Source organism: Anas acuta, chromosome 6 (genome assembly GCF_963932015.1).
Source record: "Anas acuta chromosome 6, bAnaAcu1.1, whole genome shotgun sequence".
In the NCBI taxonomy this organism is placed as follows: Eukaryota; Metazoa; Chordata; class Aves; order Anseriformes; family Anatidae; genus Anas; species Anas acuta.
The window spans coordinates 7,500,361-7,515,159 of NC_088984.1; the positions used below are offsets into that span (position 1 = coordinate 7,500,361).

A 14,799-nucleotide genomic window follows, 5' to 3' on the forward strand; every position below is an offset into this window, starting at 1 on the left:
AAATAAATAAAAAAAATATTTAAAAAATATAAAAATAAAAAAATTAAAAATAGATAAAAAATAAATAAAAAATAAAAATAAAATAAAAATAAAAATAAATAAATAAATAAATAAATAAGCAATGAAAAATAAATAAATAAAAATAAAAAATAAAAAATAAAAAATAAAAAATAAATAAAAAAATAAAAATAAAAATATATAAAAAATAAAAAAATATAAAAATAAAAAATAAAAAAATAAAAAAATATAAAAATATAAAAATATAAAAATATAAAATATAAAAAATAAAAAAAATAAAAAAAATAAAAAAATAAAAATATAAAATATGAAATATAAAAAATATAAAAAATATAAAAATATAAAAATATAAAATAAAAAATATAAAAATATAAAAATAAAAAAATAAAAAAATAAAAAATAAAAAAATAAAAAAATAAAAAAAATAAAAAAAAAATAAAAAATATATAAAAATAAAAAACCACAGCGGCTGTGCCCCCCCCGGCGTGTGTGTATCGGGGGGGGCGAACCTAAAAAATCCAGAGCGTGGGGCTATAGGGGAGGGATTAAGGAAGGGGGGGGGGGGTAGGCAGGAGCGTGGCGTTGCCCTTTTAAGGGGGGGCCTTGAAACCGCGGCGGGCTCCATGTTGCCGGCCCCGCGCAGCTCCATGTTGTAACAAAGTTTCCCTCCGCGCCCGGGGGGGGGGGGGCAGCGTCTGGGGGGGGGGGGGCGGCCCCGGCACCGGCCTCAGCCTCGCATCGGGGTACCGGGGGGGTGAATCGGGAGAGGTGGGCCCCCCCCGCGGGGCCCATGGAGCAGCAGTCCATCATCGCCCAGGTTAGCAAGGAGGAGGGGGGAGCGGCGCTGCAGGAGAAAGGTAAAAAGGGGGGGGGTTGGGGGGGGTTTTGGGGGGGTTTGGGGTGTGGGGGGGTGATTATGGGGTGAGCCCACCCCGCCCGGAAAAAAGGTTGGGGCTCTGGGGAAATTGGGGTGGTCCCCAAGGGGTCAGGGCGCCCCCTAAAGGAATGGTTCCCCCCCCCCCCTAAATAATTGGGGCCCCCCCTAAAAAAAAATTGGACCCCCCCTAAAGAAATTAGGATCTCGCCCTAAAAGGTGGGGAGGCCCTAAAGGAATTGGGGTGGTCCTAAAGAAATTGGGGTGTGCCTAAAAGAATTGGGACCCCCCCCCTAAAGTGGGACCCTCTCCAAAACAATTGGGACCCCCCCTAAAAAAATTGGGACCCCCCCCTAAAGAAATTGGGATCCCCCCCTAAAAAAAAAAACTAGGACCCCCCTAAAAACTGGGATGTCCCTAAAAAAATTGGGACCCCCCCCCAAGAAACTGGGACCCCCCCAAAAACAATTGGGACCCCCCCCAAAGAAATTAGGATGCCCCTAAAAAAAATTGGGACCCCCCCCCAAAGAAATTAGGATCCCCCCTAAAAGTTGGGGCCCCGCCCCTAAAGAAATTGGGAACCCCCACCAAAAAAATGGGGATGTCCCTAAAATAATTGGGACTCCCTCTAAAGGAGTTGGGGTGCACCTAAAGAAATTGGGACCCTCCCCTAAAGAAAGTGGGGTGCCCCTAAAGAAATTGGGACCCTCCCCATAAAAAAAATTAGGACCCCCCTAAAAACTGGGATGCCCCTAAAAAAAATTGGGACCCCCCCCCTAAAGAAATTGGGAGGCCCCTAAAGCAATTGGGACCCCCTCTAAAGAAATTGGGTTGCCCCTAAAGAAATTGGGCCCCCCCCAGAGAAATTGGGATGCCCCTAAAACAATTGGGACCCCCCTAAAAAATTGGGACCCCTCCTAAAACAATTGGGACCCCCCCTAAAAAAATTATGACCCCCCCAAAGAAATTGGGGTGCCCCTAAAGAAATTGGGACCACCCCCAGAGAAATTGGGATGCCCCTAAAACAATTGGGACCCCCCCCTAAAAAAAAATCGGACACCCCTAAAAAATTGGGCCCCCCTAAAGAAATTGGGGTGCCACTAAAGAAGTTGGGACCGCCCCCTAAAGAAATTGGAACCCCCCCTAAAAAAAAATTAGGACCCCCCCTAAAAACTGGGATGCCCCTAAAAAAATTGGGACCCCTCCCTAAAGAAATTGGGGTGCCCCTAAAGAAATTGAGACCACCCCCCTAAAGCAATTGGCCCCCCCCCCTAAAAAAATTAGGACCCCCCTAAAAACTGGGATGCCCCTAAAAAAATTGGGCCCCCCCCTAAAGAAATTGGGATGCCCCTAAAGCAATTGGGGCCCCCCCCTAAAGAATTGGGCCCCTAAAGAAATTGGGGTGCCCCTAAAACAATTGTGACCCCCCCCTAAAAAATTGTGACCCCCCCAAAAACAATTGGGACCCCCCTAAAAAAAATAGGACCCCCCCAAAGAAATTGGGGTGTCCCTAAAGAAATTGGGATCCTCTCTAAAACAATTGGGACCCCCCCTAAAAAATTGCATGCGCCTAAAGAAAAGTGGGACCCCCCCCCCCCAAAGAAATTGAGACCCTCCTAAAAAAATTGGGACGCCCCTAAAAAAATTAGGACCCCCCCCTAAGAAATTGGGGTGCCCCTAAAGAAATTGGGACCCCCCCCTAAAGAAATTGGGACTCCTCTAAAAATTGGAATGCCCCTAAAAAAAATGTTGGACCCCCCCCCTAAAAAAATTTGGACCCCCGCCTGTGTTGAAGGGATTTGGGTAAAATGGGGTGATGGGGGGGCAGTGCGGGATTTTGGGGGGTGGGGGGGGGGAAAATCGCTGCTTGACCCCCCCCCCCAACCGGGGTGTTTTGGGGTGGGGGGGACACTGTGATGTCCCTGGGGTGCTTGGTGGGGAAACTGAGGCACGGGGAGTTTTTTTGGGGTGGGGGGGGATTTATGGGGGGGAGTCATGGATCCCAGTGCCCCCAGAGGACCCCTGGGCCCTGCTGGGGCTTTTTTGGGGGGCGGGGCAAAACCCGGGGGGGGGGGGCGGGGCAAAGGGCCTCAAGCCACGCCCCTCCTCCAGGCCCCGCCCACGGCCCCCCCCCGGGTAAATTTGGGGTCACCCCCCCCCCCAAGGAGTCCCCCCCCCACCCCCTATAGGGTCCCTAACCCTGGGGCGCATGGGGGTTATTGTAGGGTCTCCACCAAAACACCGCCCCGGGGCCTCTTTGGGGTGCCCCCCCTGCTCGCTGTGACCCCTCCCCATTTACTGTGACCCCCCCCCCAATTTATTGTGCCCCCCCCCAGGTGCCCAGAGCCCCCCCGCCAGCAAGAAGCCGCGGGGCCGCAGCATCCTCCAGTCCCTCTTCTGCTGCCTGTGCCGCGATGAGGCCGAGCCCTTCTCCGTCAACAACAACGCCCCCGCTGCTGGCCGAGGAGAACGGCGCCCTGCCCAAGGTAAATTCCCCCCCCCCCAAAAAAAAAAAAAAAAAAAAAAATAATGGGGACCCCCCCCAAAAAAAAAAAAAATCGGACCCCCAAAAAAAATGGGACTCCGAAAAAAAATGGGGATGGCACCGTGGGGGGTACCCGGCACCCTCCCGTGCCAAAATTAAATTAAAAAAAAAAAAAAAAAGGGGGGGGGAAAGGGGTGGGGGGGGGTCCCTCCTGACCCCCCCCCTTTTTGTGCCCCCCCCCAGGCTGCCGCCAAGCACCTCCTGCCCGAGCTGAAGCCCGCAGGACGCCAGCAAGCTGTGCGTGGTCATCGACCTGGACGAGACGCTGGTGCACAGCTCCTTCAAGGTGGGTGTGTGTTGGGGGGGGGGGGGCAGCGTTAAGTTTGGGACCCCCCCCCAAAAAAAAAATTAAAAATAAAAATAAAAAACCCGCGCTGACCCTGCTGTGCCCCCCCCCGCAGCCGGTGAACAACGCCGACTTCATCATTCCCGTGGAGATCGACGGCATCATGCACCAGGTACCGGGGCGCACCGCTGGGCGAAAAGGAGAAAAGGAGGGGGTCCCGGTGGGGTGCTGTGCCCCCCCCCCCAAAAAAAAAAAAAAAATCGTGTCCCCCCCCCCCTCCCAGAAGAGGCCGGCGCCGGGTTCAAGTAATCCAGGATAGGCTGTGTGCTGGCAGTCAGCCTGTTCTAGGTTACTTGGCTCGGAGCCTGCCCGACGCATCGCCGAGGAGGTGCCGGGGTCACCGTGTGTGTCCCCCCCCCCGGGCACTTGGGAGGGGGTCCCAAAAGGGGGGGTGGGCACGGTGTTGGGGTGGGGGGGGAGCTTTTTGGGGCCCCCCTCATCTCCCCGTGCCCCCCCCAGGTGTATGTGCTGAAGCGGCCGCACGTGGATGAGTTCCTGCAGCGCATGGGCGAGCTCTTCGAGTGCGTGCTCTTCACCGCCAGCCTGGCCAAGGTGGGTGACGCCCCCCCCCAAAAAAAATAGCTTTGCCCCCCCCCCTCCTTGGGGTTGCCGGCCACCGTGGGACCCCTCTTGGCCACCTCTCCATGGATGCCACCAGATTGTGGCCACCACGGGTCCCCTGTTGGCCACCAACCCGTGGCCACCGCGGGTCCCCTTTGGGCACGCTGCGCTTTGGGCACCGCGGGTACCCCTTGGAGACACCGCGGGTCCCCCTTTTGTGCCCCCCCCTCCAAGCCCCGTGGGTGTCCCCGGTGACCCGTGTCCCCCCCCCCGCAGTACGCCGACCCCGTAGCCGACCTGCTGGATAAATGGGGGGCTTTTCGGGCCCGGCTGTTCCGCGAGTCGTGCGTCTTCCACCGCGGCAACTACGTCAAGGACCTGAGCCGCCTTGGGCGCGACCTGCGCCGCATCATCATCGTGGACAACTCGCCCGCATCCTACATCTTCCACCCCGACAACGCCGTACGTCACCCCGCTGAGGGTTTGGGGTTGATTTTGGGGGCGGGAGGGGGGCACCGAGGTCTTGATCCCGGTGTCCTTTGTGCCCCCCCCGCAGGTGCCAGGTGGCCTCGTGGTTCGATAACATGGCAGACACGGAGCTGCTGGACCTGCTGCCCTTCTTCGAGAGGCTCAGCAAGGTGGACGACGTTTACACAGTGCTCAAGAAGCAGCGGACTAACAGCTAGTGGCCCGCGGGACGTGCTGGTGGCACTTCGGGGGGGGGACAGGGTTTTTTTTTATCCCCCCCCCCCTCCAGCCCCCGCTCGCCCTCCCCGTCTCCCCTTTCGCTCGCCGCCGCGGCGGTGACGGCCATCAGGAGCTGGGTGCTCCCTTTCCAAGCAGAAAGGGGGGGCCCGGGGGGGGGCCCTCTGCCGTGCTGTGCTGGGGATGTGCCGTGGGGGGGGGGTCCGTCTGCCCCCCCCCGCCTCCCCTCTCCATCCCGTGCCCCCTCCCCGAAACGGTTCTCAGGTCCTGTTCCCCCACCGTGGAGTGGGGAGGGGGGGGCAGCAGCTGCTGCTTTCCACTGCCTTGGTTTTTTTTTTGGGGGGGGGACTGTGCCCCCCCCCTCTGGGGTCTGCCTGCCGGGGGGGGCTGGGTGAGGGTTAGCCCCTGACCCCCCCCCGATGTGGGTCCTGTTGGTGTCGGGGTGCAGGGCGGCCACCGTGCCCCCAGCCCTGCCCTGTGTGATCACCTTGGGGGGGGGACACATCTCCCACCCCCCCCCGTGCCTTCTGGTGCCCCCCCCACCTCTTCGTGGGGGATTTTTAGGGGGGGCAGCCCGGCCTCTGGGCTGAGCCCCCTGGCTGTAAGCGCCCCCCCCACGTGCCTTGGGACGCCAAGTCTCCGTGTGTCCCCCCCCCACCAGCAATATAGGGCTGCCTGCCTGGGGGGGGGGCTCCTAAATCACCCCCTCCAACCTCAGTTTCTTCCCTGGGGGGGGTCTGTATGGCAGCCTCCCCCCCTCCCAGTTACGCTGCATCAATGGGAGCCCCTCTGGCCACCAGCGGGGGTGTCCCCTGCCTCGGGGGGGGGCCACGTGCCCCCCCGTCCCCCACGCGGCGCCCCCAAAGGCTGTGACTCCGGGGTTGGGGGGGACCCCATCCAAGCCTTACCGTGCCCCCCGGCCCCCCCCGGCCCCCCCCCGGCCTTACACCAGCCTCGGGCCCCCCCTCACCCCAGCCTCGAGGGGCCAGGGGCTCTCAGGGAGGGGGTGTCTCTTTTTATTATTTTTAATTTTTTTGGAAAGGGGGGGGTGCGGTTTTTTAGAGTCGCTATATGGACAATGTCTCGTCTATTTTTAGGGGGGAAAAAGCAACGGTTTCCCAAAATTCAAGGGTGCCTTTTTACCGCTGTGCCAGGGCAAAAAGGGGGGGCCTTTTGTATTTTATTTTTTTTTTTTTTGGGGGGGGGGGGGATACGGGATTTTTAACTCTCCGTTGCTGTCCGTCCGTCCGTCCCCCGCGGGTGCTGCCCCTCCCCAAATGCTGGGGGCCAAGGCGGGGAGGAGAGGGGGGGGGTCCCCATGGGTCTGCCCCCCCCCTCGGCCCCCTGCCCGGGCCTGATCCTGCCCCCCCCACCCCCGGTGAGCTCAGCACTTTATTAGACAAGTCAAACGGCACCGGCACCCGGGGGGGCACCCTTGGGTGTCCCTTGGGGGGGGGGTTGGAGGGGGGTGGGGGCGGCGTGCGGAGGTGGGAGCGGGGTGGGGGGGTGGGAAGGGGGGGGCTGGGGACCAGATCCAAGTGCCTTGGTGTGATTAAAGCTGTCCAAGCCTCCTGGGAAGGGGCCCGAGCTGCGGTGTGGGTGTGCATGCGCCGAGGGGGGGGCTGCAAGGGGGGGGGGCAAGGGGTGTGTGCAAGCCCCTGGGGGTGCATGGGGGGGGGGGGTTGTGTGCGCCCCAGGGCCCCCAACCCCTATCCATGCCCCCTCGGTGTCCCTTGGGCAGGGGGGGCGCACTGGGGGGGGGTTGAATTCCCCACGGGGGCTCAGAGCTCCCCCAATTTCCCCCCCCCCCAGTGAGGTTTTGGGGCCCCCATAAGGCTGGGGGGGCAGCAATGGGGGGGGGTGTTGCGTGGCTTGGCCCCACGCCTCTCCTTAATGAGGTCTCTGTCCTCCCCGGTGGCTGCGCTAATTGCTGGGTTCATTAGCGGCCCTGCCTGCGGGGCTGGCCAGGGGGGGGCTCCAGGAGGGGGCTCCCCGCTGTTGTGTCCCCCCCCCTCACCCCTGTGCCACCAGCGGGCTCAGCCCCGCGACGCGGCCACCGAGCGGAGAGCGGCCACCAGGGTCCCCCCCCAAAAAAAAAACAGCCCCACACCCCAAAGGGGGGCTCTGCGCCCAGGTAAGGGGGACACAGCATGGGGGGGGGAAGGATGGGGGGTTGGGGGGGCACCCATTTTTGGGGTCTGGTCCCCCCCAGGGTGGCTGAACCCTCGCTGTCCCTTTGGGGCTCCCCGGGGCCACGCGGGCGCAGGATGCGGCCCGGTGCTGGCTCAGCAGGGCGGGGGCGATAAGGCTGCGATAATCCTGCGATAAGCACGGGATGGGTGACGCCAGGGGCATGCCTGTCCCCGCTGTCAGCGTTATGGGGCCCCCCCCCCCGCGTCCCCAAAGACACCCTCGGGCCACCGGGGTTGGGTGGCAAAGGACCAAAGGATGGGGACAGCTCGGCCCCAGCGCATGGGTGGGTTGGAGCTGGGGAGGGGGCAGCAGGAGAGCCTCATCCTGGCACTGCTGGAGGGTCCCCAACTGGGGGTGTCCCTGGGGTGTCCCCCCCCGGCCACATCCAGGGCTGGTGGCAGCTCCGGGTGCGTGCGAGGCCAGGGAGCCAAACGGGGAGCGAAAGAGAAAGCGAGCGGGGACGGGCAGGAGCCGCCCCGTTCCGGCAGCACCAAGCCTGGGTGAGGCTCATGGGGCATTTGGGGCGATTTCCAGCCCTTTGTGGGGTCTCACCCAGCCTGGGGGGGCTAAAAGGGGCTGCTCCATAGGGCTTGGCTGCTCCAGGATCCCCCATGGTGGGGTTTGGGAGCATCTCCACGTCCCACTTGTTCCCCAGCTCCGTTGGGGACGCATCCATGGGCACCGGCCTCGTCCCCTCCCTGTGCCACCCAGGGCCTGGCAAGGCCTGGGGGTGTCATTACCCCATGGGTAACGGGGTTCCCGAGGCGCCCCGAAGCCTCGGAGGGATGCGGGGACCTTGACTCCGGGGTGTTCCTGCCCTTTTATGGTGAGCACGGGCAGGGACACTTGGGGACAAAGGTCTGCTCGCTGCTGGCACCCCGGCACTTCGCCCAGGGACGCGCACACCCTGTGCCCAGCTCCGCGGGGAAGGTGAGGGGATGGGGACAAGGGGACAAGGGGGACAGCACATCCCAGTGCCACCGCTGCTGATGGCACCGGGGTGGCGTGGGGACAGCTTTTGGGGGGCAGAGGGTGCGCGCTGGGAGGTGCGGGGGGGCGCTGCTGGAGGGGCTGCGCCCCGCTCGGTGCCCAAATCTCCAGGTCCCCCTCGCCTCCCGCAGCCCCGCAGGGGGGTTAGGGCTGTAGGGCAGCAGATGGCCCCTTAATGAGCCCGGCCCCTTAATGAGGCCGCCACCGCTAACGAGGGTGCTGGCGGCGCCCCGCAGGTCCCCTTGCCTGCAGCAGCCAGCACCATGGCGGAGCTCAGCGCCCAGGTCACCAAGAAGCTGAACATCACCACGCCGGGCATCCAGATATGGAGAATCGAGGTGGGTCCCGGGGGCTTTTTTTTTTGGGGGGGGGCTGTGCCCTGTGTCAGGTCCCAAAGAGGAGGCAGGGAGCTGGGAGGGGGGGCACAGGTGGGCACCCATTGCCTGTGCATCCCCTGGGTGCCTCCAAAGGGGTTGGAGACCCCTAAGGGTGGGCAGTTTGGGGGGGGCAGAGGGAAGACCCCCTCCCCGGACCCTTTGTATATCACCAGTGCTTGGTTTGGGGGTGTTGGTGCGGCACCCAGGGTCGGGTTTTGGGGCTGGGCACGGGGTTGGGGTGCCTGCCCCCCCGTTCTGACACAGGCTCCCTTCGTCCCACAGAAAATGGAGATGGTGCCGGTGCCCACCAAGAGCTACGGCAACTTCTACGAGGGGGATTGCTACATCCTGCTCTCGGTAGGGTGCCGGGGAGGGGGGGGGGGGACACCGGGAGTGCCGCGGGGTGCCCCCGGCCGTGCCAGCCTAGGGACACGGGGTCCCCTGTCCTGCAGACGCGCAAATCCGGGAGCAGCTTCAGCTACAACATCCACTACTGGCTGGGCAAGGAGTCGAGCCAGGACGAGCAGGGGGCGGCTGCCATCTACACCACGCAGATGGACGAGTACCTGGGCACCGTGGCCGTGCAGCACCGCGAGGTGCAGGGCCACGAGAGCGAGACTTTCCGTGCCTACTTCAAGCAGGGGCTCATGTACGTGGGGGGCTCAACGGGGTGGGGGGGCTCAAAAAGGGGGCGGTGGGGACGGGACCCCCTTGGGGATGCCTCTGCTCGCGGGTGGTGGGCTCGGAGCTGGTCTCGCTCGTGCTGCCCAGGGGGGTCCCGGTGCGCAGAGGCGTGAGGGGGACCCCAAGGGGCTGGGAAATTGGGGTCCAGGGCTCACGGCACGTTCACCCCCCCCAGATATAAGAAAGGGGGGGTGGCCTCGGGCATGAAGCACGTGGAGACCAACAGCTACAACGTCCAGCGCCTGCTGCACGTCAAGGGCAAGAAGAACGTGGTGGCGGCGGAGGTGAGCGAGGGGAGCGAGGTCACCGCCCCAAAACCATCCCGTCGGAGGGGTGCAGACACCTGTGAATGGGATAGGTGGGAGTGGGGGGGCTCACATCCTGCCCCTCCCCATCCCGCTGCAGGTGGAGATGAGCTGGAAAAGCTTCAACCGGGGCGACGTCTTCCTGCTGGACCTGGGCCAGCTCATCATCCAGTGGAACGGCCCCGAGAGCAACCGTGCCGAGAGGCTGAAGGTATCGGGGGGGGGACACACAACTCCCCAAGCCCCCCAAAACCCAATTTTGGTCCCCCCCCCTCCCCAAGCCGTGCTGACCCTGTCCCCGGGGGCAGGCGATGACCCTGGCCAAGGATATTCGGGACCGCGAGCGCGGGGGGCGCGCCAAGGTCGGCGTGGTGGACGGGGAGAACGAGGGCGCCACGCCGGAGCTGGTGCAGGTCCTGCTGCAAGTGCTGGGCGAGAAGAGGGACATCAAGGCGGCCATCCCCGACAACCAGGTGGAGCAGATCCACAACAACTCCCTCAAGCTCTACCAGTGAGTGGCTGGGGACGGGCTGCGAGGTGCCCGGGGGGGCGCAGCACCCTGCATCCCCGGCACCGGGTCCCACGGGTGCCCATGGGGGTCCCTGGGTACCAGCTGGGACTGGGGGCGCAGTGGGGAAGGGGGCGGGGAAGGGGTCCCCAGCCCTGCCACCCCAATGTGGGGCTGGGGAGGGGGTTTCCCAGCCCTGTTTCTCCCCTCTCCTCCTCTCTCTCGCCCCTCCAGCGTCTCCGATGCCAGCGGGAACCTGGTGATCCAGGAGGTCGCCATTCGCCCCCTGACTCAAGACATGCTCCAGCACGAGGTGCGACACCCGTGGGATGCTCAGGAGGGGCTGCCCCCCTCCCTGGCGGCTTAATGAGGACCTCGGCAGGTCTTAATTTCTGCCGCCGTCCCTTCTCCCAGGACTGCTACATCCTGGATTACGGAGGGCACAAGATCTTCGTGTGGAAGGGCAAGAACTCCACCAAGGAGGAGAAGCAGCAGGCGATGAGCAGGGCCCTGGTGAGTTTTTGGGGCCGGTGGGTTGGTTGATTTTGCCGCTCCCCGGGAGAAGCCGGGCACCCCAAACCCACCCGCTGGCTCTGGCTCCCCCCCCCAGGGCTTCATCAAAGCCAAGAACTACCCGTCCAGCACCAGCGTGGAGACGGAGAACGACGGCTCCGAGTCGGCCATCTTCAGGCAGCTCTTCCAAAAATGGACCGTCCCCTCGCAGACCAGCGGGCTGGGCAAGACCCACACCGTGGGCAAAGTGGGTGAGTGCCCCCGGGGACCCCCCTCCCTGTGCCTCAGGATGCTCTGGTTCAGGCTGGGGATGCTCGAGGTGGGCGGGGGGCTCCCCACGCCCCAGGCTCAACCCTCGCGCTCCCCCGCAGCCAAGGTGGAGCAGGTGAAGTTCGACGCCACCTCGCTGCACGCCAAGCCCCAGATGGCCGCCCAGCAGAAGATGGTGGATGACGGATCCGGGGAGGTGGAGGTGAGGCTGTGCGAAGGACGAGGGACCCCCTCGGGGCACCCCCAGGAGATGTTATGGGGCGCAGGGGCGGTGGGGCTGAGGGTGCACCGCCCTAACCAACGCCATCGTCGCCCCCCCCAGGTGTGGCGCGTGGAGAACCAGGAGCTGGTGCCCGTGGAGAAGCGGTGGCTGGGCCACTTCTACGGCGGGGACTGCTACCTGGTGCTCTACACCTACCACGTGGGGCCCAAGGTGAACCGCATCATCTACATCTGGCAGGTGAGAATCCAAGTTCCGGCGCCACCATCCCGTGGGACACAAAACCTGGGGGGGGCTCAGCTCCTCCGTGGGCCGTCCCCCTCCGTGTGGGTACCCCAACGATTTGGAATTTCCCTGCGCAGGGTCGCCAAGCCAGCACGGATGAGCTGGCCGCCTCGGCGTACCAGGCGGTCATCCTGGACCAGAAGTACAACAACGAGCCCGTGCAGGTCCGCGTCACCATGGGCAAGGAGCCGGCGCACATGATGGCCATGTTCAAGGGCAGGATGGTGGTCTACGCGGTGAGCGGGGGCCGGGGGAGCAGCGGGAGGGTTAGCCGTGGGGGGGACACACCGGGGGTGACATCCCAACCCCGTGTCATCCCCAGGGTGGCACCTCGCGGGCGGGCAACACGGAGCCCATGCCCTCCACCCGCCTCTTCCAAGTGCACGGCACCAACGAGTTCAACACCAAGGCCTTCGAGGTGCCCGTGCGCGCCTCCTCCCTCAACTCCAACGACGTCTTCGTGCTCAAGACCCCCAACTGCTGCTACCTCTGGTATGGGAAGGTGGGTACCGCCGGGCACCGGGGGGCTGCAGCCCCCCAGGAACACCTTCATCCCCTCCTCCTCCTCCTCCTCCTCGAGGGGATGGGTGATGGGGTGGCCGTGCTCGCTCTGCAGGGCTGCAGCGGGGACGAGCGCGAGATGGCCAAGACGGTGGCCGACATCATCTCCAAGACGGAGAAGCCGGTGATCGCGGAGGGGCAGGAGCCCCCCGAGTTCTGGGTGGCCCTGGGGGGCAAATCCCAGTACGCCAGCAACAAGAGGTACCGGCTCCCCGCCCCCGGCGCCCCACGGCGTCCCCAAATCCCTTGGCCCCTTCCCAACGTCGCCGTGTGCCCCCCTCCAGGCTGCAGGAGGAGAACCCCTCCCTGCCCCCCCGGCTCTTCGAGTGCTCCAACAAAACGGGCAAGTTCCAGGCCACCGAGATCGTAGACTTCACGCAGGATGACCTGGACGAAAACGACGTTTACCTGCTGGACACCTTCGACCAGGTGCGCCGGGGGCAACGCAGGGGCTGGGGACGCTTTGATCCCCCAAGCTGATGTCCCCAAGGGGGTGGAGGGCACCGGAGGTGGTGGGGTGGGAGCCTGGAAACCCCCTCCCCGCTGCTTTTATCCAGCCCCCGAGCTCCAGGGATGGCTGAGGGTGGGTGCCCGGTGCCCATCCCTGCGTGTCCCCAGCCGGGGGTCCCTTAGGGCCTTGTCCCACCCCCGTGCTGGATGCGGTGCCCCCCCCGCAGGTCTTCTTCTGGGTCGGGAAAGGGGCCAACGCCTCGGAGAAGGAGGCGGCGGCGGTGATGGCGCAGGAGTACCTGCGGAGCGACCCCAGCGGGCGCGACATGGACACCCCCATCATCGTGGTGAAGCAGGGCTGCGAGCCCCCCACCTTCACCGGCTGGTTCGTGGCCTGGGACCCTCTCTGCTGGAGCGTGAGTGACAACAGGGAACGGGGGGGGGAAGGTGGCAGCGGAGGTGGGGATCTGCCGGGATCTGGCCCCGGTGGGGGCACTGAGCGCTTCTGTCCCCCCTCTGCCAGGACAAGAAATCCTACGAGGAGCTCAAAGCCGAGCTGGGGGACACCAGCAACATGGGGCAGCTCGTGTCCGTGAGTGTCACGGGGAGGGGGGGACCGCTGGCGGCACGAGGAGCTGCGAGGGGACAGCAGCGCCCATCGCGGGGTGCCCCCGTCCCCAACCTGCCCCCGTCCCCCCCTCCCCACTCCAGGGGCTCACTTCCAAGGAGGTCTTCACGGCCACCACCACCCTGACCCCCGCCAAGCTGGAGACCTTCCCCCTGCACGTGCTGGTGAACACGGCGGCCGAGGACCTGCCGCGGGGTGTGGACCCCAGCAGGAAGGAGGTGAGCGGGGTGGGGGGCTCCGGGGGGGGCACACGGGTTTGGGGAGCCCCGCGGCTTGAGCTCAGCCTCGTCTCTTCCCCCAGCAACACCTCTCCGACCAGGATTTCCAGGCTGTTTTCGGCATGAACCGCAGCGCCTTCGGCAACCTGCCCGTGTGGAAACAGCAGAACCTGAAGAAGGAGAAAGGACTCTTCTAGGGCGGCAGCCCCGGGGTTTATTAGTGATAAAATAAATGATGGTTGGAGCCAGGCTGCGTCTCCTCCCCCAAAGACCTTACCACGGACCAGTTCTGGGGCTGATTTGGTGAATAAAAGACACTGGGGGCACCTAAAGGCTGCGGCAGTTCTTGGTTCGGCACCGGGAGAGCACGGGGACGGCCACCCTGCGCTCCCCAAAAGCCCCAGTTTGCCCAGAGGGGGGAACTGGTCTGGCCCCAGTGCCCCCCGCTCTGTCCCAGCCCTGCTGGGGCTCTTCTCCCTTCCCACCTCGGCGCCTGCTCCGGGCTAAAGGTCTCGTATACAGCCCCAGCCGCTCCCCGCGTTATCAGCCAGCCCCTGCATAAAGCTGGGTAAATACCCGCGGTACCAAAGGTAAAAGCAGCGAGCCGGGCTCGGGGAGGCGTGGGGACAGCACCTGCTGGGGACAGCAGGCACAGGGCAGCTCCTTGGGGCGAAGGGGAGGGCAGAGGCACGGAGGAGGTGCCCCGGGGTGCAGCCGTGGGTTTTGGGGTGCTCTCCAAGCTGCTGTTTGCTGTTTGCACACGCAGGCAGGATGGCACCAGGCACCGGAGCAAAGTCCCAGATAAGGGCGCACGCGGGGCAGAGGCGTGGGGTGCCCGGCGCCAGGCAAGAAGATCCCACACTGACAGAGAGAGGGTTAATAAAGAGGTTTTAATTTCACAAAAAAAAAAAAAAAAAAAATCAATCTATCTACACATCGTTTAAAAGGGGGGGAAGGAGGGAACGAGAGCAAAAAACCGTCAAGAAGAAGAGAGGAACAGGTCTGCTAAAACACAGAGAAAAGTGCTGCTCCACATCAGCAGTGTAAAAAGGACCAGACCCCGAGCCTGGGGTCCAGCAGCCTCGCTGCACGGCCGGTAGCTGCCAGGGGCCCCGCACCCCTTTTTCTCTCTTTGGCAGGCGATGACAAGGGTGAGAGCTCCGTGGAAAGGAGACAGAGGAGAGGAGTTACTCCTGGCTTAGAGGAGGAGGAGAGGGGAAGGGCAAGAGGGGGCAGCTCCTTGCGTTTCTGTGCCGGATCACCCCCGGACCAAACTAAGCTGATTCAGGAGCGGGTAAATGTTTAACCACGGCTCTGTGCAACTGCGGAAAAGCCCAGGAGGGGTTGGTAACGTGCCAGACCTGTCAGGGTGTCACAGAGACCCATCCCCACTCCGCTGCCACCCGAGGAAATCTCCGCCCTTCAGCTGGCCTGGTGCGCACCTCGCAGCTGTGCAGCCCAGGAGTGTTTGCAGGGCTTTCATTAAAGTGATTCACAGATGTTTGCAAATTCTTAGCGGCTAGGATATTAAACGAGAAGTTGGTTTGC

General features: G+C 62.3%; 2 protein-coding genes across 2 annotated transcripts; both read left to right on the plus strand.

The window, feature by feature from the left end:
* Nucleotides 1–667: 667 nt before the first annotated feature.
* CTDSP1 (CTD small phosphatase 1) lies at nucleotides 668–6,274 on the plus strand. Its single transcript, XM_068687197.1, is given in 9 exon segments — nucleotides 668–875; nucleotides 3,229–3,341; nucleotides 3,343–3,378; nucleotides 3,621–3,653; nucleotides 3,655–3,723; nucleotides 3,839–3,895; nucleotides 4,243–4,335; nucleotides 4,621–4,818; nucleotides 4,908–6,274. Coding segments are annotated over 9 exon segments (789 nt in total). The 5' UTR covers nucleotides 668–808; the 3' UTR covers nucleotides 5,031–6,274.
* A 1,749-nt stretch (nucleotides 6,275–8,023) lies between these two features.
* VIL1 (villin 1) lies at nucleotides 8,024–13,583 on the plus strand. The gene is made up of 20 exons (XM_068687214.1): nucleotides 8,024–8,172; nucleotides 8,469–8,570; nucleotides 8,892–8,966; nucleotides 9,062–9,258; nucleotides 9,469–9,577; nucleotides 9,699–9,809; nucleotides 9,907–10,109; nucleotides 10,341–10,419; nucleotides 10,521–10,619; nucleotides 10,717–10,870; nucleotides 10,991–11,091; nucleotides 11,212–11,349; nucleotides 11,472–11,630; nucleotides 11,717–11,896; nucleotides 12,011–12,156; nucleotides 12,240–12,384; nucleotides 12,633–12,821; nucleotides 12,929–12,997; nucleotides 13,117–13,251; nucleotides 13,335–13,583. The coding sequence occupies exons 2-20, from the start codon at nucleotides 8,496–8,498 to the stop codon at nucleotides 13,446–13,448; spliced, it is 2,478 nt and encodes an 825-aa protein (XP_068543315.1). The 5' UTR covers nucleotides 8,024–8,172; nucleotides 8,469–8,495; the 3' UTR covers nucleotides 13,449–13,583.
* The last annotated feature ends 1,216 nt before the right edge of the window (nucleotides 13,584–14,799 follow it).

Excerpts from the sequence above, each read along its gene's own strand:
- VIL1 (XM_068687214.1), top strand. The coding sequence starts at position 8,496 with ATGGCGGAGCTCAGCGCCCAGGTCACCAAGAAGCTGAACATCACCACG. Across the intron at positions 10,871-10,990 it reads CCACACCGTGGGCAAAGTGG|CCAAGGTGGAGCAGGTGAAG; the intron begins GTGAGTGCCCCC and ends GCTCCCCCGCAG. Across the intron at positions 11,631-11,716 it reads GCAGGATGGTGGTCTACGCG|GGTGGCACCTCGCGGGCGGG; the intron begins GTGAGCGGGGGC and ends TGTCATCCCCAG.